The sequence below is a fragment of the Carassius gibelio genome, chromosome B3, assembly GCF_023724105.1.
Source record: "Carassius gibelio isolate Cgi1373 ecotype wild population from Czech Republic chromosome B3, carGib1.2-hapl.c, whole genome shotgun sequence".
NCBI lineage: Eukaryota > Metazoa > Chordata > Actinopteri > Cypriniformes > Cyprinidae > Carassius > Carassius gibelio.
Window position 1 is genome coordinate 16124628 of NC_068398.1, and position 27049 is coordinate 16151676.

At 41.2% G+C, this 27049-nt stretch overlaps 1 protein-coding gene across 15 annotated transcripts in view; it reads left to right on the forward strand.

Moving 5' to 3' along the window:
• The window catches only part of gpatch8 (G patch domain containing 8), a 31208-nt gene extending 4732 nt beyond the window's left edge, over positions 1–26476 (forward strand). Inside the window, exons 2-12 of one of the 15 annotated variants that reach the window (XM_052553332.1) lie at positions 945–1022; positions 2922–2957; positions 7338–7356; positions 10317–10389; positions 17583–17624; positions 18950–18968; positions 20448–20515; positions 20609–20695; positions 21753–21896; positions 22042–22172; positions 22265–26476. In XM_052553332.1, coding sequence (XP_052409292.1) covers positions 10348–10389; positions 17583–17624; positions 18950–18968; positions 20448–20515; positions 20609–20695; positions 21753–21896; positions 22042–22172; positions 22265–26171 — 4440 coding nt within the window. In that variant the 5' untranslated portion in view covers positions 945–1022; positions 2922–2957; positions 7338–7356; positions 10317–10347 and the 3' untranslated portion in view covers positions 26172–26476. Of the gene's footprint in view, positions 1–944; positions 1023–2921; positions 2958–7337; positions 7357–9300; positions 10390–16210; positions 17625–18949; positions 18969–20447; positions 20516–20608; positions 20696–21752; positions 21897–22041; positions 22173–22264 lie in introns of those variants that run through there. The other 14 variants (XM_052553336.1, XM_052553331.1, XM_052553330.1 and 11 more) reach the window with 14 other exon arrangements.
• The last annotated feature ends 573 nt before the right edge of the window (positions 26477–27049 follow it).

Consider the following 27049-nt stretch of genomic DNA (forward strand, 5'->3'; position numbering starts at 1 on the left):
GCCAGTTCTGGTTTAAGCGGTGTGTTTGTCATTGGCCTGTCATTGACTCCCTGTAGCAGAGGCTCATGCTGGTGTACAAAAACAACTGACTGCCTTAACCAGATTTAGCTGCTGTCAAGTCTTTTGAGCGGTTTCTGTTTGTATTAAATCAATGTCCCATCTACTCATTTGCCATGTTTCCTGTAATTCATGTGCTCTAATATTCATATATTAAGATGAAAAGTTTCAGGTGAGTTCAAAGCTCAGACAATCATTTAGTCCTCTTAAACTCTGACCTCTTCTTACATTAAATTTTGAACTCATACTCAGATCAACAAATGATGAATAGAACCAAGTCTTCACCCCCCACCCCCCCTTTTTTTTGATGCACTCAGATGAACATGACAGTATGTGGAAAAATGATCTGTCCCTGTATCTGTTACATTGCAACTTTAAAGAGCTGTCTTGCACAAAGTGTGTGTTACTTTTTGACTGGTTAGATTATATTGTAATAGACCCAAGCTTTAAAAGGCCAAAGAGGTCCGATGGTTTGGATTTGAGCACTAGCAGATTTAATTCCTGCCCAATCTCATTTAACTGCCTGCAGATTTTCTCCTTTCACTATCTCTATTCAGTAGTGAGTGGCAAAAGATAAAAATATCAGGAATAAAGGGGGTAAAGTCTAGATAGACTGACCTATCTTTCATAGAGAAAAAAGATGAGCAGGTGGATCGGATATCACCCCTCCTCCCTTTCAAGGTGACCTCATTTTTTTCCTCATCTGATTAAATTCCTGTTGTCGGGATCCGGTTATTTTGGAGTTAAGCTTTGAGCATGAAGTCAGAAATTTGTTCACAAAAACTGGATGTCTCTGTTCTAGTTGTTAATTTTTGTGAATTTTTTTTTTTCTTTTCATTTTTGCTCTGCTGTAATCTGTCATCTTCCCTGTCTCTCTTTCCTCTCAGGGTGGAAATCACTTTGACCAGTATGAGGATGGTCAGCTGGAGTTGGAACAGGCATCTTTGGACAAGCCCATAGAATCGGTAAGGCCACACACCTCACTTTGTTCTGTTGACTAGAACAGCTGCTTCCTGTGTGTGAGAGTGTGGATGATTGGTCCAGTCAGGGATAGCCACACCACCTCTATGGTCAGCCCCTTCCCTTATTCTAGAGATAGTCAAACCCCTCCTTTTCAGTAAATATGTCAGCACACCCTTTCTGGAGGCCACCGTAGACCCCTTCCGTGGTTTCCACCCTGGCCTTCAGTGAACACATCTGGTGTCAGCCACTTTGTGACTGTTTAGTGAAGACACAGGTGAAAGAGATCTGTTGGATTGTACCAATCACTGTGATCAGCCTGCTGTTTATTTTGTATTATTTGATCACAGATGTGAGTGAGTAATGGATGTGCTTGTGTGATGTAAGATGGTATTCCAGAATGAATGTCCTAGTGTTTTATTTGGACACTTGTTTGAAATGTGAAGTGGATGGCACGCTGTGGAAAAGGTGAACGATACATACAGACATGCACAGTCATGCGCATACGATATATAACTCAACACTGGCCAGACTCTTTGACTGACATGTAGATTTTGATCTGTTACCCATGATTGCTTAATTTTATGAGTAACAGCCTTATCCAAGGCCGATTCAAAGTACACACATGGAGTGTTTGTCCGTCCGTGTGTGTGTGTGTGTGTGTCCATGTGTGTGTGAGTAGGTCCCTCTGGCTGTTGTGCTGGATTCAGCTTCAGTGTAGGAGGATGCTAAGGGCCCTCATAACGGCCACAGTACATCCAGACCACAGCACAGTTAGCCCTCTTTATTTAAAGGTTGAGTTATACAAGTTAATAGAAAAGGAGAGGCTGATTCCAAATGCAACAGGTTGAACAAAGATAGTAAACTATGAATAAACCTAGCAATCTATAATATGTATATTTTTATATGCTACTGTTCAAATGTTGATAGTAAGATTACATTTTTGGATGCATTACATTTGTTTAAAGTGATTTTATTTTTTATTTTTTTCAAATAAGCACTGATATGAATAAACACAAATAAACTGTTAAACTGTTTTTTTACTTTCAGAGAATCAGAGAATCCTGGGGAAAAAAACGGATTCCACAGAAATATTAAACACAACTGTTTACAACATTAATAATTATGGTAAAAGGAATAAGCAGCAAATCGAGCATAAAAGATATGTATGCAAATATGCATAATATCTCTGATATATAATATGATAGAGATTAAAAAGAGAATCCCACAAAGTGATTGAAACTCTAGTTGAGACAAATCTGCTTATGGGTTGCTTCTGTAATCAGCAAAATAGTGTATTAAACAGGCACAGCAAAGCTAGCTGCAAACAGTCATGCTGCAGAAGCCACCAAATAGAGGTTATGCTGTAGGGTTGAGGCTGAGCTGTAACAGGCCCTGTAGTTCACTCTGTCCTCCTGCAAATAGACTCCCCTAAGCATACAAGGCAAAGAAACCAAACCGCCCAACCACCTCTTCAGAAGATGCATCGACTCTCAGAGCTAGACTTTTATAGTAAAGGACAGTCCTCTATGCACACAGACATCCAGTGGTTCAATTAAAGCACCCTGTCAGTGTATTAACTCTGAGTCAGTTGGATTTGTCAGACTCGGAGGCAGACCTTTGTTACGCAGACATGCCACCAATTCAGTTACGCAACTGGTCTGTGTGTCTGCTCCATTTGATTCAAGCTAGACTGACCTGATTTAAATATGATCTCCTCAGTGTGTCATCCACCTCACATAGTGGAGCTAGAGAGAGTGTGTGTGCGTTTTGATTGAGAGTGTGTGGTGTGTGTGCGTGTGTGTGTGTGTGTTTATGTGTGTAAGTGTTTGTGTAGGACAGTTTATTTCAGATATTTTGAGTATTGTACACAACTTGGGGTGTTCGACATTTCTCTCCTGCAGCGAATTGGCCCCAATTAGCTAAGCAGCTCTGACCCGGTTTGTATCTGCACGCTCTGCTCTCCTCCTCCTGTCTCTTTAGGGGCTCCTTGTAACGCTTTCTCACTCTCTCTATCTCTCACCTCTCCTCTCTCTGTCTGTCTCATCATTCTGTCCCTCTCTCTCTGGTGATTCGGTGTACAGTACCCTCTGTCATTATGTGCTGGCATGGTGCTTGTGCAACTGGGACTGCATTTTTTCGCTGAGTAGGCATGTAGATAATATCGCAGGCAGCTTTCGTCTCTGTCTCTCCGTTTAGTTCCTCTGGTTCGTTCTGTATTTCAGGGGCTTGCACGCTTGATGCCTCTCCTCCTCTCCATGTTGTCCTTTCTGCTCCAGTTACACTCAGACCCCATGACTAAGGCAAATTTATGCAAACATGATTAGGTAAATTCTCAAAAATGTCCTGTTTCCTTTTTATTATCAGTGTTTGTAATACACATGAAAATGCAGGTGACGTCTGTCATGGTTAAGAGTTTTATGTCCCATATAAAAAATCTGCAGTCTTATCCTCAAAAACAGGTCATCTGTTTAATGAAAAACACGTTTTGAAAGGACCATTTTTCCATGTGCATCTGTGTCAGCTCATTTGAGCCAGCAATTATTGGAAAATTTTAACACATTAAACTGTATGTATTTTTATTTCATTTGTGTAGCCTATGTCTGTGTGTTTTATGGTAAATAAAATGATTCATTTTTAATTGTTTTTTGTTATGTTTAAATTGTGAATACAAATCACAACACATACATAAAAATGCATTATTTTTATTTATGTAAATTAAAAATACATTCATTTTTTTTAGCATAGGATAGGTAAAAATTTGAGCAGGACAAGTGCTATGGGCCAAGCAGACTGGCTGAAAAAATCTTTTTTGTTAAATGTGACATGGTGAAAGTGATCTTAAAATAATATATATTTAATATCTCTATTTCTGTAGCATGTGTTAGCTTTAATTACTAACGTCTTTGAATAATATAATCATGTCCAATAATCCCTTATTTTTTAACACAAGCTGTAGAAGCATTCCCATCAGGATTTCTCAGATCTCACGATCAGATCTGTTCGTATTGTTTGGAGCAGCCACCGTCCCTGAGTGCGAGTCAGAAGGACGGGAGAGAGAGCAGGAGAGGTGGCCTGACTGCCTGCCTGAACCAAATGAGTCCTGCTCCTGCATTATTGTCTATGGAGGGGTGTGGAGAGTAGAGCTGTCACATGCAGTGTTCGTGATGAGCAGACGCTACACCCTGCAGATACCGATGGCTATCACTGTCAATTATTTACACTCTGAGTATAATACACCGTTCATGATGTTTCCTCAATCACACAACAACATATGAGCTTTCATTTATATGCCACCCATTTTCCTGTTCTGGATCTAGAGTGTCAGGGCTATTTTCCACCAAACAGCAGAGGTGTATTTATATCAAACAAGTCCTAGCAGCTGGTCCGTGGATGGTGACAGCCATCGCTGCATATATGTGTATGTGTCTTGTTCAAGCGCTGTGTTTGCCACGCTCTTGTTTTTCCCATGCCCCTCCTCTGCCAATCATTGTGTGTGATCTGTAGGCAGCTAGAGTTCTGTGGTACTCAGGGTCTTCTCTTAATTTCCCATATGCTTTTATCTACTCCCTCATCTTTCTTGCTCTCTCAACACCTTTGTTTGTCTGTTTGCATGTAACCTCAGTAGCATTAGTTTCTCTCTCAGTTTCTCTTACTATGTATCTCAAAACTCATCTTCCTTTCTCCCATCCCCTAACCCAAGGAGATGTGCACTGGGCAGTGACCGAGTCAATAGACAAATATCACACAAATCACACACATCACAAATTGGATTGTTATCGCTCTTGGTACGTAACTCTTGGTATGAGTTCTCTAAGGGGTTTCACTATGACTACTGCAGGAAACTCAGAATCACTACATTGATACAGTAGAAAATATGCATGTGGTTATTTTCACAATTTGGTTACTGAGTACTTTTAACCTAGATCACTCCCTTAATTGTTCAGGACAACCTTTTGAGCTCAGGTAATCTGTGCTGTGTGAACAGAACCACATTGGATTGTCTTTTAGGCTTCTGGTAACTCACAGCTTTGTTGATAGGATCTGTGTGACTTCTGAGGGTTTTAGATCCAGTTGGTGTTGTTCACTGGAGCTGCTCCCATTAGTTTTGTGGTCTGGATGAGACCCAAGCATTGCAGTCTACACTTAAATATTAAAAGGAAATATAAAAAAAATAAATATTTGAAGTCATCATCCATTAATCAAGATTGAAGGGTTAGGCTTCATCTGCACCTTGACTGGCATCATTTATTTTACTTAAGTCTTTCAGGTGTTGTGTAGGTTCCCCTGTTTTATTATTTATTTCAGTCACTGTTGCAATCTTGAGAATAAAAAATGGTCTTTGGTTACTTGTTTATACCAGCAGTATTAACAAAAATAAAACAAAAAGTAAATGAAGTCAATCCCAAATAGTGACTGATGAGACACTGTAATTGTATATCTCACTGCTACAGCAATTTGGTACCTGCATTGTTCGGGACATTCAGTTCACACAGTTAAGCTTTGCAACCACATGCACACACATTCTCTTAATGAAGCTCTTGGCGATCTTCTGTATGAAAGTTAACCCCAGGAATGTTCTGATGGAAAGGTCAAGGTTTGCCATTTCGAGACCGCACTGACCTGATCCTATCTGCTTTGTTAAAGCTGTGATGTAACAAATAATGTTTCTAGGACCAAGGCTCCACTCTGTTTCAGGTGAGAATCTTAACAGCCATTAGTGAGGACTATATATTTATAATACACATTTAATTTAGGCTTTCAAAAACTCAGTGTACACATTATCTTGGCTTATGGCATCCAAGTCACCAATATTTTTAATGATTCAGAAAAGATGAATCACTCTTTCTGGCCACCAGAGATTTCAGTATGAAGGTGAAAGTAAGGATTATGATGTTTTGGTGTTATTGGAGCAGGGATTGAGTATACAATAGCACTGTGAACTGTCCTTTTAACACTGAAACCCAGGAAACTCATTGGCATCAAAAAGTGTTTTGACACTTAAGCCACACTTAATTGATGGCATTGATTTGTTTAACACAAAATCAGACCAAGTGTCATGCATTAAGGATCATAGCTCACTTTTAAAGCAAATTTTTGTTGGATCTTAAAGCACACAGTGCGGTATGTTGCAAATGAGTTTGTTGTTAAAAGTAAATTTTAACCTGGCTCTAGCTTCATTTGTTTTCAGATGTCTCCTGGTTTGATATATTGCTCTCAAAATATCATTCAGATATTCAACTGTGGCTGAAATACAGCACATTTGTGGCCACTGTGCATAAGACAAAGAAGTGAATGTGACATTAAAAAGCCTCTCTGCTGTCTTCCCATTTGGTCCTGAGTAGTTTCCACCTTGTGGCAGTAAGGAAGGGAAGGTGTTAGATTACTCTCTCTCCTTCTCTTCCATGAGCACACTGACACAACACCAGCTGTCATGACCCCACCCCAAAAAAAACCTTGGCTAGCCAATTACCCCACCTTAACTTGGTAACACTTTCCTGCTCTGATCTCTCTGGCGCTTGTTGGTTGTTTCTCTGTTTAAAGGACTGACCTTTCGGCGTCCAGCTGTAGAGCATGAAGGTCAGCAGGAACACAGTCACCTTATAAATAGTTTCATCATCAGCCACAACTGGCTGACTCCTACAGTTATCAGATTTGACATTTCCATTTGTCACGAGACAGTTCCTAGTGTGGTTGTCACTTTAAGGTGTTTTTATTTCCAATGTATCAGCATAATAGTTTTTAAGTCAAATCTAGAGAGCAGATGCTGTCTTATTTTCACATTTTTCATGGACTGAAGCACATTAGATACTAGAAATAGGTGTGTATTTTCACATTTTATTTACAAGGTGACATGTTTTTGTTACACAGCTACTATGAATTTCCCATGCTTAAGTAATGCACAATATAAAATGTCAACTTTACTGTGATCTCATTCTTCTAGACTGAATTTCAGGTCAGTCTTAATGAAGCTGTCACAAATACCTACACATTGGAAATCCACTCGCTGCCCTGCACATCTCTGTCCTGTTTTAATTGAATCCCACCTTCCTCTCCCTCTCTCACTCCCTGCTACTAATATGTTGATAACATCACTCTCTATCACTCTTTTCTTGTGGGAGTGTATCTGTTTGGACAATATAACATTCTTTATGTTGTTTTAATCATTTTATATGAATGAACTGCCAGGTAGTGGATGTGTAGATGTATGAATTCACTGTGGTATTTTAGTGGATCAAAGAGACCGTGTGACCAGTAGAAAGCTGTAGAGATTGGCCAGTTTCTTCAGTTTGTGTGACGTTTGATTGTTCTTTTGACAGCCCAGGGTTTAAAAGCCAGGTTCGTATGGACATGTTTTCACTCCACTTGCACTGCTGTTGGATTCTTCGGCGTTGTTGCTTTTCATCTGTCCATTTTATTTATCTGTCTGCATTCATCCGTTTGTCTCCACAAAACCCACCTACCTCCTACGTCTGCTTGACATGCCATTCACGGCCCCGGGCCAAGTTTGACTGATTCTGATTGGCTAATATGAAGGATTAGACTAAACAATGACAGCTCTCTTCATCAATTTCTGTTTCTCTTGATCTAATGGTCTCCTGTTGGGGAAAGAGGAGTTCACCATTGGTATGTAAAGTGCTCCACTCAGCAAGAAGAGGTAATGTGAGGTCAGCTCAACACACACTCTGTTCAGATGCTCCAGCAATCCTCAGTATGATGAAATGCTGTGTGTTGTTAGCAGAGGATGCTGCAGAGCCACTGCATTGCAGGCCTTTTGGGCTGGGCTTACTGCAGGCACATCTTCACTGCTGATAAACCAAAGATCCTGGGATCTTTCGATGCTGCAGCCTGTCGTCTCATCTGTACGCAGTAAGATCATGTATCTTCTGATTAATTCTGTTCTACCATCAGATTTTTACATTGGAGACCCTTGCTGCAATTGGCCTTACGCTGGTTTTGATGTGCGCTCTGTGGCCTCCCCTGCTGACTATAAATACAGAAAAGGGAATGACCGTGATCCCACGGTCTTGTTCCTTTTTTCATCTCTGTAATCTGAACGGAAGAACATGCACAGAAGTGTTTGGATGTCCAGAGGCCCTAAGGGGATTTTGCACAAGATGAGCATTAGGGCAGCTCCCCATGCTCCAACCATCTGGAGAAAACGTTTCCACTTTCTATCACCGCACAAATAAATATGTAATAAACTTGAAGATTCAGTTCTGTTTTTATTGTATTTTTGATCAAGTGCAGTCTTAGTGAGCCTAAGAGACTTCTTTTAAAAGCATTAAAATGATCCACCCCAAATTTTGAATGTTAGTGTGTATATATAAATAGATTCCCATAAAGTGACTTGCATATAAAGTAACATAACTTGCAGAAAGTTCTGTTTTAACATTCAGTGGTGTAATATCATTGTTAGCTCTGTTGTTTAGAGACCTATAAAATTGTGTGCTTGATTATTGGTTTATGTAACGGCTCATTTTCATACCCTTTTGTTTAAGGTAAGATGAACTAAGGAAATGGTCTTTTCAAATTTTCCACGGGTTTTCTCATTTCAAATTGCAACCCAAATCATAAGCGAGGTTATGGATTCCTCAGGAGCCCTGTTGCAATAACCCCATAAAAAAATTGAAAAATATGATCAAATCCCAGTAGCAATCTTAACACCAAAGCAAGAGAAAGCAACGGAGGAGCTGTTCGAAGCACTGCTTAAAACAAGATTCATGGTTCTCCAATAACAGACTGTATTTTTATAAAATTAAATTAAAATCTGCAAATTGTCCCAACTGTTGAAGGGCGTGGCAGACAATCGGCAGCGCTAAAGGAAAGTGGGTGTGTCTTGTGGGGGTGATCACATGATACCCATAATGCTCTAACCTAGTTCTTGCTCCGCACTCGCCACTCCTCGCCTCTCACACAACACTCATGGCTGCTCCATCTTATGCTCACCCTCTGTAGGTTGTGACATCTGTTTAGATGGCCTTGTGCATCACCGCTGGATGCTCGTCCTCATCACTAACAACTTCCTGAGCTCTCTGCTGCCCTCTCCCTCACTGTATATGCTTACTACTATACAGACATGACTAACACCGCCGTTTCTTTTTGTTAAAAGTGGTTTAACAAAAAGCTGCATGCTGGTTAATGGTTTTTTGTTTTCACTTATTTTTTTTTTGTTCATAATGGCCTTTATTTGTGGTGTGTGTGTGTAGACAAGTATTTTTTCTCTCAATGCAAACTTATATATATATATATATATATATATATATATATATATATATATATATATAGTTATTTTTCTTTATGCTTGGATCAGATTAAAGCCAATTATTTGTCATGACTTCAAGCTTGAATTTTTTCTTATTCTTGCATTTCATATTTTTCTTTCTATAATCTCTGTTTTTCTTGTTTCTTTCTATATCTATTGTTTTGTTTTTGATGAAGCATCAGTATGTAAATATGACCGCGCACTCACACACATGCAGATCAGGCCTCTCAGTGGTAACCTGAGGCCTCCCTCTCTCTACACTTTTCTTTTTGTCACTCCATAAATCTATCGCTCTACTTGTCTGATTGTCTCGCTCCTTGATCTCCTCCTTTCGCTCTCGTTACAGCTACATACTGTATGTTTTTTGGTGTCTCTGTTGTCATGATGATGAACTCACAAAAAGCTTGTGAAAGTTTTTGGGTTTTATCTGTTTGCAAGCTCTATGTCTCTGCCGTTCCTTCCCCCTTAGTTGTTTGTGTATTAATCTCCCTCCCAGAGACGGTTTATATATGTATTTGTGTCGTAATATGTATATAACCGAACGTCCCTTCCTCCTCCTTTTGAATCTGAAAGTGAATTAGTAGACTCAGAGGTTGGTAGCATTTACATGTTTTTTTTTGTTTTTGTCTTATTTTTTAAGCTCTGTTACCTCTAGTAAGGGCCCCTTTTTATGCTATAGATTAGATGTTAGACTATAGACTTTAGGATGAAGTTGGGTTCAATTAATCCCGCACAGAAACAGATGTGCCTTCTTCTAGTGACTTTTCCTCCTCTTGTTCTTCTTTCTATCTATCTCCCTCTGTTCTTCCTCACTCTCTCTCCCTTTTGCTCCCCATCTAACAAGGAGTTTAAAGGTGTAGCAGATGTTGCTAATGTTGATGACAGTGAGTGAAGATGTTTTGACCGTTGTCTGGCTACCACATGTACTTGTGTGTGACTGAGTGAGTGTATGTGTGCGTGTGTGTGTGTGTGAGGAAAGCACTTCTTATTATTGGAATATTGTGGTCTTTCTTTCCTCTCTTCCTCACATCAGGATAACATTGGGCACCGGCTCCTTCAGAAACATGGCTGGAAGTTGGGTCAAGGCCTGGGCAAAACCATGCAGGGTAAGCCAGTAACCCTCTCTATCCAACTCAGTCTCTCCCACTCTTTCTCTCTCTATATTTCCACCCAACAGCATCGATGCCGTATGGTTTGATCCGTTGTAAAAAAAAAATATATATTTCTTTTCTGATCTCTCTCTCTCTCTCTCTCTCTCTCTCTCTCTCTCTCTCTCTCTCTCTCGCTCTCGCTCTCTCCTCTGTTCCAGCACACTCATTTGTATTTCTCATTTGTACTGACATGGATGTCTCTGTGAGGAATGAGTCTGTTTGGACTGTAGGGTTGCTATATACAGTGAATGGGGGAAGACAGGGTGTATGGAGCCAAAAGAGTCTCAATAAAGATAAATGCACACACTACATTCACATATGCACACACAGGATTCATACATGCACACACCTGATTCATAAATACACACACAGGATACACAAATGTGCACAAAATTTACAAATACACACACAAAATTTAAAAAGCACAGAAGATTCAGAAATGCATACAAAATTCAGAAATGCACACAAAATTCAGAAATACACACACAATTCAGAAATGCAAACAACATTTACAAATGCACTCAAGATTCACAAATGCACAGAACAAGATTCAGAAATGTATTTCTGATGCACACACACATATATCTTGATTTACAAACTGCTTGCGGTCTGTGAACTTCACTGCATTTGTGTGTGAATTTTGAGACTCCTCTGAATTGGCTCGACACACAAATGCATGGAATCATCAGCAACCAATCAGATGTCTCCCTTCTTTTAGCCAATCACAAGAACGCACTCCACGTGGTTGTTTACTTATAAGCCAATCACATGAACGTGTTCACACAGCCTATTTATGAAATTGTATGGAAATACAGATGTTTAGATTACAATTCAGGTTTATTTTTTATTATTTTTTACAAAATATAAATGTAAAAATATCTCAATACATATAGCCCAGACTGTGACTGCAGAAAAAAAGTTAACCATGGATTCATAAATTTGCAATAGGCAATTATTTCATTTTATTGAAATATTTTAAAGTAAAAAAAAAAAAAAAAAATTACACCTTTTTGAATATTTTAAGTATATCTAAATATTCTTTTGGATGCAATATAGAAGTCATTTTAATTATAATATTCGGTCCCTACATGAAGAGAGAGTCAGTGGTCCGTTGAGAGAGGAAAGTGACTCTCCGGCTGCGCAAAGTGAGTCACCGCTGCGTGAGGAAAGGGAATCGTTCGCTCAACTTCGCTGGGTGAGGAAAGTGAATCGTTCGCTGAGGAAAGGGAGTCGTTCGCTGCGTGAGGAAAGTGAGTCGTTCGCTGCGAGAGGAAAGTGAGTCTCCTGCTGCGCAAAGTGAGTCGCCGCTGCGTGAGGAAAGGGAATCGTTCGCTCAACCTCGCTGGGTGAGGAAAGTGAATCGTTCGCTGAGGAAAGTGAGTCGTTCGCTGCGTGACTCGTGAGGAAAGTGAGTCGTTTGCTGCGAGAGGAAAGTGAGTCTCCTGCTGCGCAAAGTGAGTCGCCGCTGCGTGAGGAAAGGGAATCATTCGCTCAACCTCGCTGGGTGAGGAAAGTGAGTCATTCGCTGCGTGACTCGTGAGGAAAGTGAGTCGTTCGTCGTTCGCTGTGAGAGGAAAGTGACTCTCCGGCTGCGGAAAGTGATTCTCCTGCTGCGCAAAGTGGGTGTCCGGCTGCGCAAAGTGAGTCGCCGGCTGCGTGAGGTGAGTCGTTCGCTGCGTGAGGAAATGAATCGTTCGCTGAGGAAAGTGAGTCGTTCGCTGATTGAGGAAAGTGAGTTGTTCGCTGAGGAAAGTGAGTCGTTCGCTGATTGGCTTATAAGTAAACAATCCCCCACGTGGGGTGCATTCTTGTGATTGGCTCAAACAAGGGAGATATCTGATTGGTTGAAGATCATTTCCTGTTTAAAAAAAGGCATTTGTGTGTCAAAAGTGAGCCAAGTCAGAGGAGTCTCAAAATTCACACACAAATGCAGTGAAGTTCACAGACCGCAAGCAGTTTGTAAATCAAGATATATGTGTGTGTGCATCAGAAATACATTTCTGAATCTTGTCCTGTGCATTTGTAAATGTTGTTTGCATTTCTGAATTGTGTGTGCATTTCTGAATTGTGTGTGCATTTCTGAATTTTGTAAGCATTTGTGAATTTTTTAGGCATTTGTGAATCTTCTGTGCTTTTTAAATTTTGTGTGTGCATTTGTGAATTTTGTGCACATATGTGTATCCTGTGTGTGTATTTATGAATTATGTGTGTGCATGTATGAATCCTATGTGTGCATATGTGAATTTAGTGTGTGCTTTTATCTTTATTCATACTCTTTTGGCTCCATAAGGGTGAGATGGATAGAGGAAGGAGTAAAATGAAAAAATGGTTTTGTTGAAACTTGACTTTTAGATGCGAAAAAAAGCAGGTCAGTAAAAAAGGTAATAAAGCCAAAACTGAGCAAGAATATTGAACAAACCCAACCATGAAACATTCAGAGTGCAAAAGATTCATACCCACCCAAAAGTTAGTTTTTCTGTTTGCAAGGACAAAGATTTGCAAACTCGCAAAAGTTTAGTAGGTATAAATAAGATTTTAATTATTGAACATGCCCAAAAACTGCATAAATTTATTGTACTACTGACAATTATTGAACAGCTTGGAAGAGTTTAAAAATAAATAAGGGATTGATTCAGTAGGAAAAGTTAAATCAGTTTGCATTATCCAGAAGTGTTTCTGCTACTTGATTGCTCAGTTACTCATGAACATCCCTTAAATGGACAGACATGCCTTTATTTTTATGTAGCCTAGGACCAAAGTGAAACCAAAACACAAACCCTCATGAGCTCCTCTCGATCATACCAAATAAAAGCATTCATTAACTTTCTGTTCTTTTGGAGTGCCTTTGAGGAAGATCAGCTCTTTCATTTCTTTGTGTCTGTCCTCTCCCAGTTCCCCTTTACTTTCTCCCCTGCACTTGACTTATGGCCTGAAGAATGTCAGAGATGCAGTATTGATGCAGTCTTGTTGTCTGCGTTCAGTGATTGTGTGGTTTGCATGTGTGCGAGAAAGTGGAATAGCATTCATATGAGCCATTCTTCCCTGCAAGAAGATCCCTTGTCTCCCGTTGCACAAAGAGCAGAGTTGAGATATACAGAGTTTAAGATTTATTGTTGACTTTTTTTAAGAAAATTATAACAGTTTGGCACTTGTGAGCGAAAGTCACATTATGTGAGTGAGGAAACACAGTTACTTGGACAAGGATAGAGTAGATGCTTAAATTTCACCCTAGTCGCACAGTAAAGTTAGCTTTATAGACCACTCTGTTTTTGGTCTTTACCTCATGCTGATGCTGTTTATTGGCGAACCGAGGTCTATGTAGAAATTGATCTGTGAGACACACACATACACACACACATATCTTATCGTCCCTCAGGATGCATGTGTGCTGCAGTCACACCGCAAAGCCTGCAGGAAGTAAAGCACACAAAGAGGAATGCTTACATGCCTCATGCTCTTAGTGCATCAGTTTAGTGCAGAATAAAATGTAGTGTATTATAGCCTGAAAGGATGTTTAGATATCTGAGCACATTTCAACAGGAAGAGAGATTTGTGATGTTCTAGGTCTTGATCTCTTTCTTTTGTTCTTTCCCTTTATTTTTTCACTACAACTTCAGAGCATGTGGGAGGTTTTGTTTGGTTTGCTCCGAAACATGAAAACACCCTCATGTTTCGGTAAATTGTTCTGCCCACATGTAAATCAGTGGAATCTGTTCTCAACACGAGGTGAAAGAAGGCAACCCAGCTGCCTTTCTGACGTGCTGCCTTGTTGAATTGACCTTTACAAATCGTTTTAGCAGAAGGTTTTGATTCAAAGAGAACTTGCTCTGACAGAAATCAATGATAGGAATATGAATGGCTCTCTCTCTCTCTCAGGACTTCTGTTGAAAGGTTTGAGCCAGCTAACTTTTGCAAGGTCATTTGATCCATCAGGCGAGTTTGAGTCTCTCCCTAGAAACTGCTTTTTTATTGCACACATGCACACTCTCTAGACACTGCCCTGCAGCTGTTAAGATAGCTCTGCAGTTTAAATGCTGAAGTCAGCGTTAGCTCAAGATCTTAATTCAGTACTCCGTGTGCAGAAATGGGAACGGCATCCTGTCTGCTTTTATTATTCCCAGTGAACACTTCCATCAATATCCCATATCAACCACAGTAAGAAAAATAACATTAGCAGGACAATTATTCCTTAAGGATGCATTAAATTGATCAAAAGTGACAATAAAGACATGATGTTGCACGATATTTCTTTGGATCTTTTTGAAGTTTCAAGTTTGAGGTCTTAAAAATGTATCGTCTTCCCCAAAAATGTTAAGCAGCACAGTTGTTTTAAAGATTAAAAGTAAAAAGTAACATTTTGAGCACCAAATCAGCATATTAGAATGATTTCTGAAGCACCTTTGAAGAGTAATGGCTGCTGAAAATTCAGCTTTGACATGACGGGAAGAAATAACATTTTATAATATTTTAGCTCAAGTGGTAGAGCATTGCATAGTTAAAAACTGATAGCCTGAATGCACTGTAAGTCACTTTGGATACAAGCTTCTGCTAAATGCATAAATTTACATTTACATTTTTAAATTTAAATTTAATTTAAAATAGAAACCAATTGTCATAATTTATGGTAATACTTCACACTATTGTTTTACTGTGTTTTGTTTAAATAAATACAGCAGAAGTAAGATTCAAAATCATTTACAGACGTGTGACTAGATGGTGTATACTTTTAGAATATTGATTGAAATATATATTAATATTTGCTCAGAAATTGTTTTAAAGGATGTACTTTTTTCAACCTAAGAAACTAGCATTTTTAGCATTACTGTTTTTGCTGCTGATGTTTAAATCAGAGCCACTTTTAAAATATCTCATTTGTTTCGCCCTCATAGTCAAAAGTCACAGTAGAAAGAGGTTATTTGCCCATTAAGAAGCTTAATGGGCCAATAAAATCATTCTGATGTTCTCCGTATTGCTTAATTTTATATTGCCAGCACTACTTCACACAGAGACAGCATTTCCCTTAGCAGTGACAGCAGAATGGCCGCTCTCTTTTTGGCCTCTGCTTTAGCAGCTCACACTCCACTCGCAGTGCTGAGAACCCAGAGGAAGCAGCCGTAGCCAGAGGTTGTCATCCCGGCCAAGTCAAGTGTGTGAAAGATTAGGAATGTTTCCATTGCTCACCAGCACCGCCCATCTGTTTTGTAGCTTGGCAAGACACTCAAAAGATCAGAGTTTTGTCCTTTCTTGGTTGTCGTCATCCTGTCATCATACTGTTTGCATTTAAAACACAGAGCAGACAGGGAGTGGCTGAAGGTTATTTGCAGTGGAAGAGATTTTCCAGATCAGATAAAGTGCTAGAGCTTCCAGCGAGCTTGAGGAGGTAGATTACTTCCATCTTGCAGGGCCATAGTGAGAGCACACCAAATTACACGCAAATCACATTCGTGAAAACTGGAGAAAATGAGGCAGAAGAAAGTGAACATATGTTTGACCCAGTCCAGTGTTCAGGTGGGGATCTATTTGAAAACACACTCGCTGTTAGTGCAAAGTGCTCTGCTGCATACATGCACAAACAAACAATGTCTGTTCACCCATTCTGGTGCTCATGCCATGGTGTTTGAACCTTATCCTTTTCCTCTTCTCTCTATCTTTTGGACAGAGCCTTGGTACTGAGTGTGCATTTTCTGAAATGTCTCCCCAATGCTTTGAGTTTCCATTGTATTGACTCTGTTTATTTACTCTTCTTTCTTTTTTTTTTTTTACTCTTGTTTTTTAGGTAAGGTTTGTAGGACCTCCCCCACTGTATGTTTGTGTGTATGTTTGAGTAAGTGTGCGTGTGGATGTTTTTCTTGAAATAATACGTAATAACTCTCCCCCTTTTACAGTGTAGCCTAACGGCTTCTCTTAGTTCTTGTCTCTACGCTTACAATCACTAAACGCTCTCTGCTCAAAATACCAGCACTACGATTTGAAACTCATGCCAAAATGGAATCTGTAAACATTTTGTAGAAATTAATTAATTGTCCACTGTTTTTTTTTTTGTTCAGAATTCACCCATGTTAGAATAGTAATTGTAAATATTAGTTTAATGTATGTTTGGCTGCGATGGGGGTGTTTTGATTGGCTGAGAACAAGAGATGGGGCCCTCTGATTGGCTGAGAATATGATTCTGCCTCTTTCCCATGATTCCCTTGAATGGCTTGCCAGAATGAGCCTCAATCTCTCGCCCATTCTCCCCCTCCTTCCGCCTTCGATCGGTCTATCTGCCTGCGTCCACTTTTGTGAAGTGAATGTACACCTGTGGTACATGTGGGAGTGGAAATTGTATTTGCAGAGTGTGTGTGTGTGTGTGTGTGTGTGTGTGTGTGTGTCACCAAAACGAGGGGTGGGGGCTCAGGTGTTTTAGCTTGCAGGGAGAAGTCTTCACACCATCCCACCTGCATCCCACTTCTCCTCTTATAAATGTACTGACTTGTGAAAGCCTCACCTGACCTGACCCATCTCCTTCCACCTCTCCTGCAGAGCATGCTGGCTGTAGAGACCCAGTCTTGTGAAGCTGAGTTTTGAGCAACGCAGGATACCACAAAACAGATTGCAACTGATCCTCGATAAATGGCGAGATTAAAACAGCTGTGAAAGCGATCTAGTCCTCGAAGAACGATGCGCTGCTAAAAGCTCTCTCACAGCGTATGCTTCTCATAGCTCGTACAGCTGCGTGATGGAGTATGCATACGACGGCCTCTCTGTCTCAAATGCATTCATGCGGGGACTTGGGCGAAAGGGGGGAGGATGGGGACAGAGTGATGGTTGATACATTTCTGTTGAAGGACAGTCAACAAAGAGAGGGGAAACAAGAGAGCGGACCGCTTTAGGAATGGTTTTCAGGTTCTCCTCTGAGGGAAGTCTGAAATTAGAAAGTATGTCCTCCTTGTGGAGGAATTCGAAAGCCTGAAATTATAGTACCAGAAATGAGCGGTCAAGAGGAGGAGAGAAGGAGTGTCAGGGATGGTGAGAGGGTATCCCTGTAATCACCCAAGTCCATTGGTAGGGGTTACACCGAAGCCCCTGTCCCCAAACCCTTTACCCCCTGAACCCTCTCTTTGTGCCTCAATCTTCCTGCTTAACCAATTGGTGTTTCTTTTTTGCAGCATTATGATCCTGGCCATGTTGTGCTGATGGTAAACTTAGTGGTAAATGTTATTTTTAACCCGATTGAATTGGTTCTTTAATTTTGATTTGATTTATGCTTTCATTTTTTTTTTTTTTTACTCCCCCCATTTCTTGTTTTGATATGACTCTCATCATCAGAGCACCAGTGCTTAATAGGCTTAAACTGTCTCTACCTCTCTTTGTATTAGTCTTCATTCTGCTGCCCGTCTCTTAGTGTTCAATATGCACTCTTCTAGAACACTCTCATTCTGTTTGTTTTCAGTTTTTTAGGGGAACACTTAGATCCACTTCCCCCTTTTTTGTTGTATTGCACCCTTTTCGTCGTCCAGTCTCGTTATGTTTTTTCCACTGGAATGCATAATGCTAGTCTTGACCTCACATTGTTCCCAAAGTTTGTTGGGAAGGGAAAGGATTGAGATCGTTGACTTGGGGGCCTGATTTTGGGATTCCCACCTACATTTTTAGGCAACATTCTTAAACAACCCTCTCAGATGATCAATATGATGCATTCTCTGTTTTGTTATGAAACTCTCTTGTGCACCCTGGTGGTAGGATGAATCCCTTAGCGCACTTTCTTGCAAGCTCTGGTGGGGGCTGGAATCCCATCAGGCCCTTATCGTTTTCACACACTCCTTTATCACTTCATTACAGGAACAACTATACCACTGGGCTGAAACTCAAGTTTGCCACAAATTAGACCATATTAAGCTTCAAAATTGTAATGCGTCTTTTTCTGCTCAAGGGCTATGAATTAATGCTTTAGCTATCATGACTCTAAACACTGTTTTCTCAAAATGCATTACTGATGATTTAATTCCTTTTAATTTAAAGAAATGTGAAAGGCGTACAGATTTTGTTTTTTGTTTTTTTAGTAGTTCAACAGGGTGAGTGTAAAGACAGTGATACTTGCTTATGTTTCTCAGAAGTTTACGTTTTTAAGTCTTGTAAAGTTAAAGATAAATGTTTTTTTTTATCATTGTATTGAGAAAACAATGATTAAATGCTTTAGGAATTTACTGATAGAAAAATTCTGGCCAATATTGATGGACAATACTTACTTTCATATTATTGCAATTGAATTTTTTTTAAATCTAAAATAGTTTTGTCATTGTAAAATCAGTGTATTTAGGATTCACGCAACTATAATGTACAGCGACATATCACACCCCTTTTCTCTCTCTCTCTCTCTCTTACTTCACTTCCCAAAATTATAATGTATATGGGTAATGCATGTATTATCTATAAAAAATGTTACAATATTATTAATAATGAACATCCTTGTATATCTATCTGATCGGAAAAAGAAGGAACTAATATAAACTTTTTTGTTTGTGTTTATGTAAAGTATCTAGCCCTTCATTGCGGTAAGTTACTCCTACTACTATTATTCAGACGTTTTTCTTGTCTTTTGTAATTAGATCAGCCCAATGGTATGAACTGATCCTGCTCTTAACTTGAACGCCCCCCCCCCCCCATAAATAAATAAATAATTTGTCAATAAAAGAGGAAGACTGACAGAAAAAAAAAAAACTGAAATCCAAACGATTGATTGGAGTCTGATTCACTGTGACCGTGGTGCTAGCCTGTGCAGCCGCATAGTATGACTTCTGTTCTTGTGCCTTTTCTCCTTTATTTGAGACCCCCACCCTTTCCTGTCTCTGTGTCTGTATGTTTGCCACCCCCACCCCATCCCCACACTCTCCCAGGTAAGTACATCCTTTCCCCAGCCCTGCACTGTCATCATGGCAACCTCTGGCCTTTGACGTCACTCTGCTGCTGTAGCTCAGTGCTTGTGTCCTTATTTTCTCTGTTCTCTGTCTTTCTCTCACTCCCCGTGTCTCTCTTTCTTTCTTTCACTCTGCTTCGTTTGGCTGGTTATGAGTGGATTAAGCAATTATGTGTCAATCTTCAGTGTAGTTTTGATTGTCCTCCCCCCCCCCTTTTGTTTCATTCTGATTTGTTCATTTTTCTGATGTTACTTTTCCTCTGATCTAGGTCTTTTCACAGCTTGTGTATATAAAACATGACGGGCAAGTAAAACAATGTACTCTTTCAGGATATCATATGGGTCACAAACCTTCATTTGCATCCAGGTGTGGCCGGCAGTCAGGTAGGAAAATCAGATGATGAAAAGCTCAGAGAAGGTTGAAACCTAGAAAAGCCTAAATGGGTGTAAAGAGGAGAGTAATAAGGAAGGCACACTGTGGATCAGGTAGTCAGTGTCGTTGCAGTGCTGTGAAAAGATGCAGTAAATGCTGATATCTTCCCTCTCTTTTAAGTACTCCTTCCAGCATCCCAAATGCCTGCCTCCCTGTCATCTGAGTAAAGAACATGAGTTAGACAGAGCACAATGCGGGACATGGCTCAAAAAAGAGGGATGAGATAACAGAAAAAAGTGAGGCAGTAAGAAAGGACAGAAAAAGACCTCCTCAAGCAGGCCACTGTAAGGACACTGTGGCAAATTCAATAAAACTTCGGCCCAACCTTCCCCTCCTTGTTTTCTGTTCTGTGCTTCTTTTAACAGAAGTTTCTTTCAGGGCATGCAGTTTATTACAAAATAAATTGGCAGTAAACTCAAATGGTAAACCATTACAACTAGGCTTAGTTGCAGTAACGTCGTAGCACCTGGAATAGCTTTTTAGAGAAGAGCTGCACATGAAGCTGTGAGAATGGCTAGAGTTTGGTTCACTGTAGCTTTCTGGTCTCTTGCACTTGAAGGCAGTCTCTCTAACCCAGCACCCTGTGCTCTAAGCAGGCTGTCCCGCCCCAAGTTTTCTCTTGTAACTGAGTAAAAGTCTAACCTCTGTCCCTCTCTGTCTCTGCCTCTCCCCCCAACATCATAGGACGAACTGACCCTGTGCCCATCATCCTCAAATATGACGTCATGGGAATGGGGCGCATGGAAATGGAGGTGAAAAGATTTGTTTGGGCTTTTTTTTTTTTGCCGAATGTTAATATTAATGTATGCATCTCTAACCTTTGTGCGTATGTGGGGTGCCCACAGTTGGACTATGCAGAAGATGCCACAGAGAAGCGGCGGGTGCTGGAAGTGGAAAAAGAAGACACAGAGGAACAGCGTCAAAAATACAAGGTGAGATTCTAAGACAGCAACATTTTTCATTGCACTTTTCTGTCATTCTTAAATGGCACATTTGAACCAAATTTATTTGTGTTGGTATATAAATGTGTCTTAGCAGTGTGTGGACAAAACCAACCTACAATGATAAAAAAAAAAAAATCAATCACTCCTTTTTTTTTATCCCAGAAAAACCTAATCTGTTTCAATTATCACCCCCCACCCCGACACACATACAACCGGTGATGGACTATATTGTATTAGCATATCTCCGCCCTCGGTCAGAGGTCACTGTCACATTTTCTCTGCGCTCGAGCAGCTGTAGAAACAACAATGTGCCGTAAGCAGGAGTTTTGAAGCTAGATGTAAAAGTGAACACAACGCCAGTTTCTCACCACAGGCATGAGCCACTGCTGTTGTGACGTTGTACAAATGCTTCCAGTGTGAATACTCTTACGAGTCTGCAATTGCAGTGACGATTCTTCATTTTCTCCTGACATCAGAGCCACTGAGGATGCATTAGTTTTGTTTTTGATGGTAACATGTCACAAAATGCACAAAAAACACAAGAGAGGGTGGGGTGAGCAGAGCTCATTATCATTTAAAGAGACATGCACCGAAATGTCCCCTTTAATTATTTTTTGGTCAAACCTGTGGACATAAATTTCTCTTTACTTCCAGTCCTCCACGATTCCCTCTTTTGTCATAAAGTAGCCATGAGTCGTATCTAGTTAATATTCTATGAATGTTTGAGATTGAGATTTGTCACAGTCACTATGCTTGGACAGATACAAAGCTTCTCTTGTTCTATTGCAGCTCAACCACAAACAAACATACTAAAATGTCATTGAGGATAATCATGTTTAACTTTAGAGAAGTGTGTCTCTCTCTAAAGCAGTGTAGTGTTTGATTGAAACGTTCTTAAAAACTTTAAAAAAACTTAAAAAATATTTTACGTATTCAGTACATAACTCAAGTTTATTTACATTTTTCAATGCCAAAAATTGCCTATGTAAGTCCATATACCAAGCCCATTTAACCTCAGTCCATTAATATTTCATGTGTTTTGCAGGATTATGCGGAGAAAGAGAAAGCCATAGCTAAAGCTTTAGAGGACCTGAGGGCCAATTTCTACTGTGAACTGTGTGATAAGCAATACCAGAAACATCAGGAGTTTGACAATCACATCAACTCCTACGATCATGCACACAAGCAGGTGTGAGAGATTTGCATCTGCGTGACTCTACTTAATAACACGGAATAATTTTCTTCACATTCAAAGATTAATCAGACTTTTATTATTATCAATTAGACACTACATCTCATAACAAATTCATATTCCTCTCTGTTTAATCCTACAGAGATTGAAGGAGCTGAAGCAGAGAGAGTTTGCCCGGAATGTGTCTTCTCGCTCCAGGAAGGATGGCAAAAAACAGGAAAAGATGTTGCGGCGGCTTCTTGAACTGGCCGAACAGAGGAAACAGCAAGACCTGTAAGTAAAATAGAGCAGAAATTCTAATGTTTTTTTTTTTTTTAAGGAAGTGTTGCCAGTTGTAACACAAGTTATCATTCTTTATTTTGCAGTGTCCCTGGTAGTGGCCCTATGTTTAAAACTACCACAGTGGCAGTAGATGGAGAAAAGGGGGAAGACTCCATGGATGGAGTGCCTATGACAGTGGACACCAACACAGAGGCTAATGAAGATAAGGGAATCTGTAGCGTTAGCGGTCAAGGCTCCCCTAGAACAGGCCCTGCCATCAGCTTTGGTTTTAACAAAGCTAGTTCTTCTCCAATACCTTCTGGAGGCTCACAGGCTCCCAAACTGAGTGTCTCCTTCTCTTTTGCTAAGAAAGCCCCAGTCAAACTTGAGACAGCTGCCGCTGTGTTTGCAGACCATGGTGAGGAGACAGTGGAAGGAGAAGAAGGTCAGGAAGAGGGAGGAGAAAAGACTGGAGGAGAGGATGTAGGTGTGGAATTCACCACTGATATCCCTCAAGTAGCAGGAGCAGAAGGAGAAGGTGGAAGTGGTGGGGGTGAGGAAGAGCAGTCACAACCAGATGATGGAGGTACCCTGGCCTCGACTTTAAACAAACTGAAGATGATGATGAAAAAGGAGGAAGGTTACTCCGGACAGGAACCACAGTATTATCATTATGTACCACCTGCACATTGTCGGGTCAAGCCGCATTTCCAGTTTCTGCTTTTCATGAAGGCTTCAGACCAATGTGATAGCAAGGAGGAGGAGGAAGATGGAGCAAAAGATGAAAAGGCAGCAGCAGGTAATGACGGAGAGCAAAAACATATCAAAATCAGCAGCTGCACATCTGAAAAACACACTGAGAATGAACCTACACAGGCACAAAACACAAATCCCACATCAGCTACAGTGAAGACAGAGGAAGAATCTGGTACCACACCTGCAGGGCAAGGTGATACAGCAGTGGCGGATATCTCATCCCAACAAGCTGATACCAAGCAAGTTATGTCTGAGCCTACAGACACGGGTCCCCGCATGCCAACTGGCCCTTTCTTTCCTGTGCTAAGTAAGGACGAAAGCACCACGTTGCAGTGGCCTTCTGAATTGTTGGAGTTTACTAAGGCTCAGCCATCCCTCTCCTACAGTTGTAATCCTCTTTACTTTGACTTCAAACAGTCAAGAAACAAAGGAAACTGGGCAAGCAAAAACCTCAAACCTGCCAAGCCAGTTAGCACTGAAGGACGAGAGGGGTCTAAGTCTGAAAACACAGACAGTACTCCTGCAAATAGTGGAGAGGTCTGCACTGCTACAACGATTGCTGGGTCCAGTACAGTTCAAAAAGAACAATCATCCCTGAAAGAAGGGGATGCTGAGAGTGAGAACAGCAAGCAGAAATTACAAAGTAATGAAGATGTGTCTGCAGGGTCTAAGAAAAAAAAGAAGAAGAAGAAACACAAGAAGTCAAGCAAGCGTTCCAAACGTAAAGAAAAAGCAGCAGTGGAGGGGGAGTTAGAAAATGAGATTTCAGGGGAGAAAACTAAAAAGAAGAAAAAACACAAAAGAAAGAAAAGCAAAAATAAACCACGTAGCACTGATGAAATTGAAGCAGAGGGAGGTGACGGTAAGGAAATAGAGAAAGAAAAGGATGACAAAGATGTAGTAGCCCCTGCTCAGTCATCAGGAGTAAGCACATCCCACGAAGGAGGAAAGAGGAAACGTTCCCACAAAATTTCTCAGTGCTCTAGAGTTGAGGAAAGCAGTGCAGGGAAGCCTAGCTCTGCAGAGGAACACAATGGTACCAAACGTCTTAAACCAGACACCAACACACCTGCTGCCTCCTGCTCTGCTTCAGCCCAAAAGAGCATAAGTGGAGGTCGACCTCCAAGTAGTGACAGCGAGGAGGATGGTGGATCATCCTCTCAACGTTCTCGACAAGCTCACCGTCGCTCCACGCCACCACGTGAGCAGCGAAGACACCGCAGTGATGATTCTGGACGATCAGGACGTTCACATAGTAGGTCGTCTCGTCGAGGAGACCACAACCATAGACGCCACAGAGGTCAAAAGTCACGCAGTCGATCCTACTCCAGTAGCTCTGAACGTTCCTCAGCAGGGAGCAGTGCTTACAGTCGCCGTAGCCATAGCTATTCAGACAGTTACAGTGACTACAGTGATGAAGGACGTCGCCGCAGATCAAGAAGACCTTCCTCTGAATCAGACTATGAAAGGCGTGATAGTGGGCGATCTCACAGGCGACATTACACCCCATCTTCTTCAGAGGAGGAATCCCGTTCACGTTCACGCTCACACAGCCGCAGGAAGCACCATCGGCGGAGACACCAACGGAGCAGTAGTCGCAGCTCCAGCCGTAGTAGTAGGAGTAGCAGCGCTCGTTCTTACAGACATAGCAGCTACAGTCGCAGTCGAAGCTCTGCTAGTCGTTCATCTAGCTCCACCAAGGGCTCTCCACAACGGCACAGTCACAGCCGGCGATCTGACAGCTCGTCACGGCGACGGGATTTCAACCGGTCGCGAATCTACCGCTCCCAGTCTCCAAGGTCATCTTCCCGCACACAAACCCGAAATAGCAACTCTTCATCGGCACAAGGGACAAGAGGTGGTGGAGCTTCCTCAAAGGAGGGAGGAGGGGCTGCAGAACATCGAAATTCATTCACAGCTCGACAACTCTTGGAGAAAATCCAGTCTAAAAAAGGAGGGGATGAATCTGGTACTGGCACCAAGACTGGCCTCAAGATCAAGGACCCTCCACAGGGATACTTCGGGCCCAAGCTCCCCCCTGCCATTGGAAACAAAAGTATGTTGCCCCTTTTTGGCAAGCTTCAAGCAGGAAAGAAGCCACCGTTATTTCCTTTTACACGTTCAATCGAGGGCGAAAAGTCAGAGCAAGGGAAAAATTCAGATAGTAATGAAGTTATCCTGGTGGAACCCATTCGTGAGTTTCCCCCACCTCCCCCTCCACCTCAGCCACCAGTTCAACAACAGCAACAACAACAACAAAAGCAGCAGTTGGAGGAGGCTGTATCAAATGCTTCTGTGACCGAGGAGACCAGACATCCGACCTTGGACCCTCCAGCCCTTCATGAGTCTCAACCACAATATGAGCAGGATCCAGCAATTATGATGTCTCAATACCAAGGTGAACCCGGACAAGACCCCAACAATCCCATGTTGGATGGACATTTAATGGGGCCTGAAATGGGTCCACAGCCTACTATGCACGCCTACCCTGGTTACCCTCCCAACATGGAAGATGGGGAAATGGGCATGGAACCTGAAGAAGATGGTCTTGCACCTTTAGAAAGTCAACCAATCACCTTTACCCCAGAGGAAATGGAGAAATACAGCAAGTTGCAGCAAGCAGCTCAACAGCACATTCAACAGCAACTGTTAGCCAAGCAGGTGAAGACCTTCCCTTCAGCTGCAGCTGCTGCTGCAGCAGCTAACTTGGCAGCAGCTGCCAACCTTGCCCCTGCACCACCGCCCCCACAAGCTGCACTGCAGCCTATCCACATTCAACAACCCACAGTTTCTGCAGCTTCTGCTACCTCTCTTACTTCAGTCCAGCATGCCATCCTGCAGCACCACGCTGCTGCCATGGGACTCCATCCCCATAACCCACATCATCCCCATCCTGCCCATGCCCAGCTAGCCCAGGTTCACCACATACCTCAACATCATCTGACCCCTATCTCCTTGTCACCATTGGGCCATTCCTTGAGTCATTCACTGGGTCACTCTTTAGGACACACCGGCTTGATTCCAGCCCACCACACTGCCTTCCTTTCAGGCCAACCTATACATATTATACCAGCCTCTGCACTCCATCACACCCCTCTCGCTCTACACCACATCCCACATGCTGCTCTCTACCCAACTCTCTTCGCCCCTCGGCCAGCAACTGCTGCGGCAGCAGCTGCCCTACAGCTACACCCACTTCTTCACCCTATCTTCTCAGGGCAGGACCTTCAGCACCCTCCAAACCATGGCTCCTGAAAATTAGTCTTCTCTCAAAAAGAGGGCCTGGCCCAGCAGTGTGAATAGCTAAAAAGTTCTAGCTAATGATTGGCACGATCTGGCAACACACTGTCCTCTGTGTGCCCTGCTACCTTAGGATGACCTCAACTGGGCTGTTTAGGAGTACATTTAAAATGAGGACAGAATACGATCTTGGCTGTCATTTTAGATTGTAATGGCCTGAACCAGAAGCCAGGTTGGCAGGTTGACGTGTGTATGGGTGCATTCAATGTGTGTGTGTGTGTGTGTGTGTGTGTGTGTATATATATATATATATATATATATATATATATATATATATATATATATATATATATATATATATATATATATATATATATATATATATATATATATATATATATATATATATATATATATAATATCTCCACATGCTCACTGGCTGAAGCCATAATCAAGATCTTTGTTGTAAGCTTTTAGCGTGGTTTGCTACAATTGATATGGGTGGTGTTGAGGGTCATTTTTGGAGACTTGTTTTCTGTGTACTAGGCATTCATGAAAGTTGCAGAATTTATTAACTCATTGTATGAATATGCAAAGATACACTTCAGCCTGCTATTCAAAAGCAGGGTGTGATAAACTGATGATTGATTTGCTGAAATATTGTTATATTTAATCATTTTCAGCTCAGAAATGATCAGAAACCGTTGTACCATACTCTGATCAAAGGGTGTCACAAAACATCAACAAGATGATTCAAATAAAAGCCATACTCAGCACTCAACTGTGTTAAGCTATTTTTGCTGGTTGGTTGTAAATCTGTATAAAATGTCAGAAAACCGTGAATAGAAGAGACATCATACACAATGATGTCAAAAGTTTTATAACGAAACTGC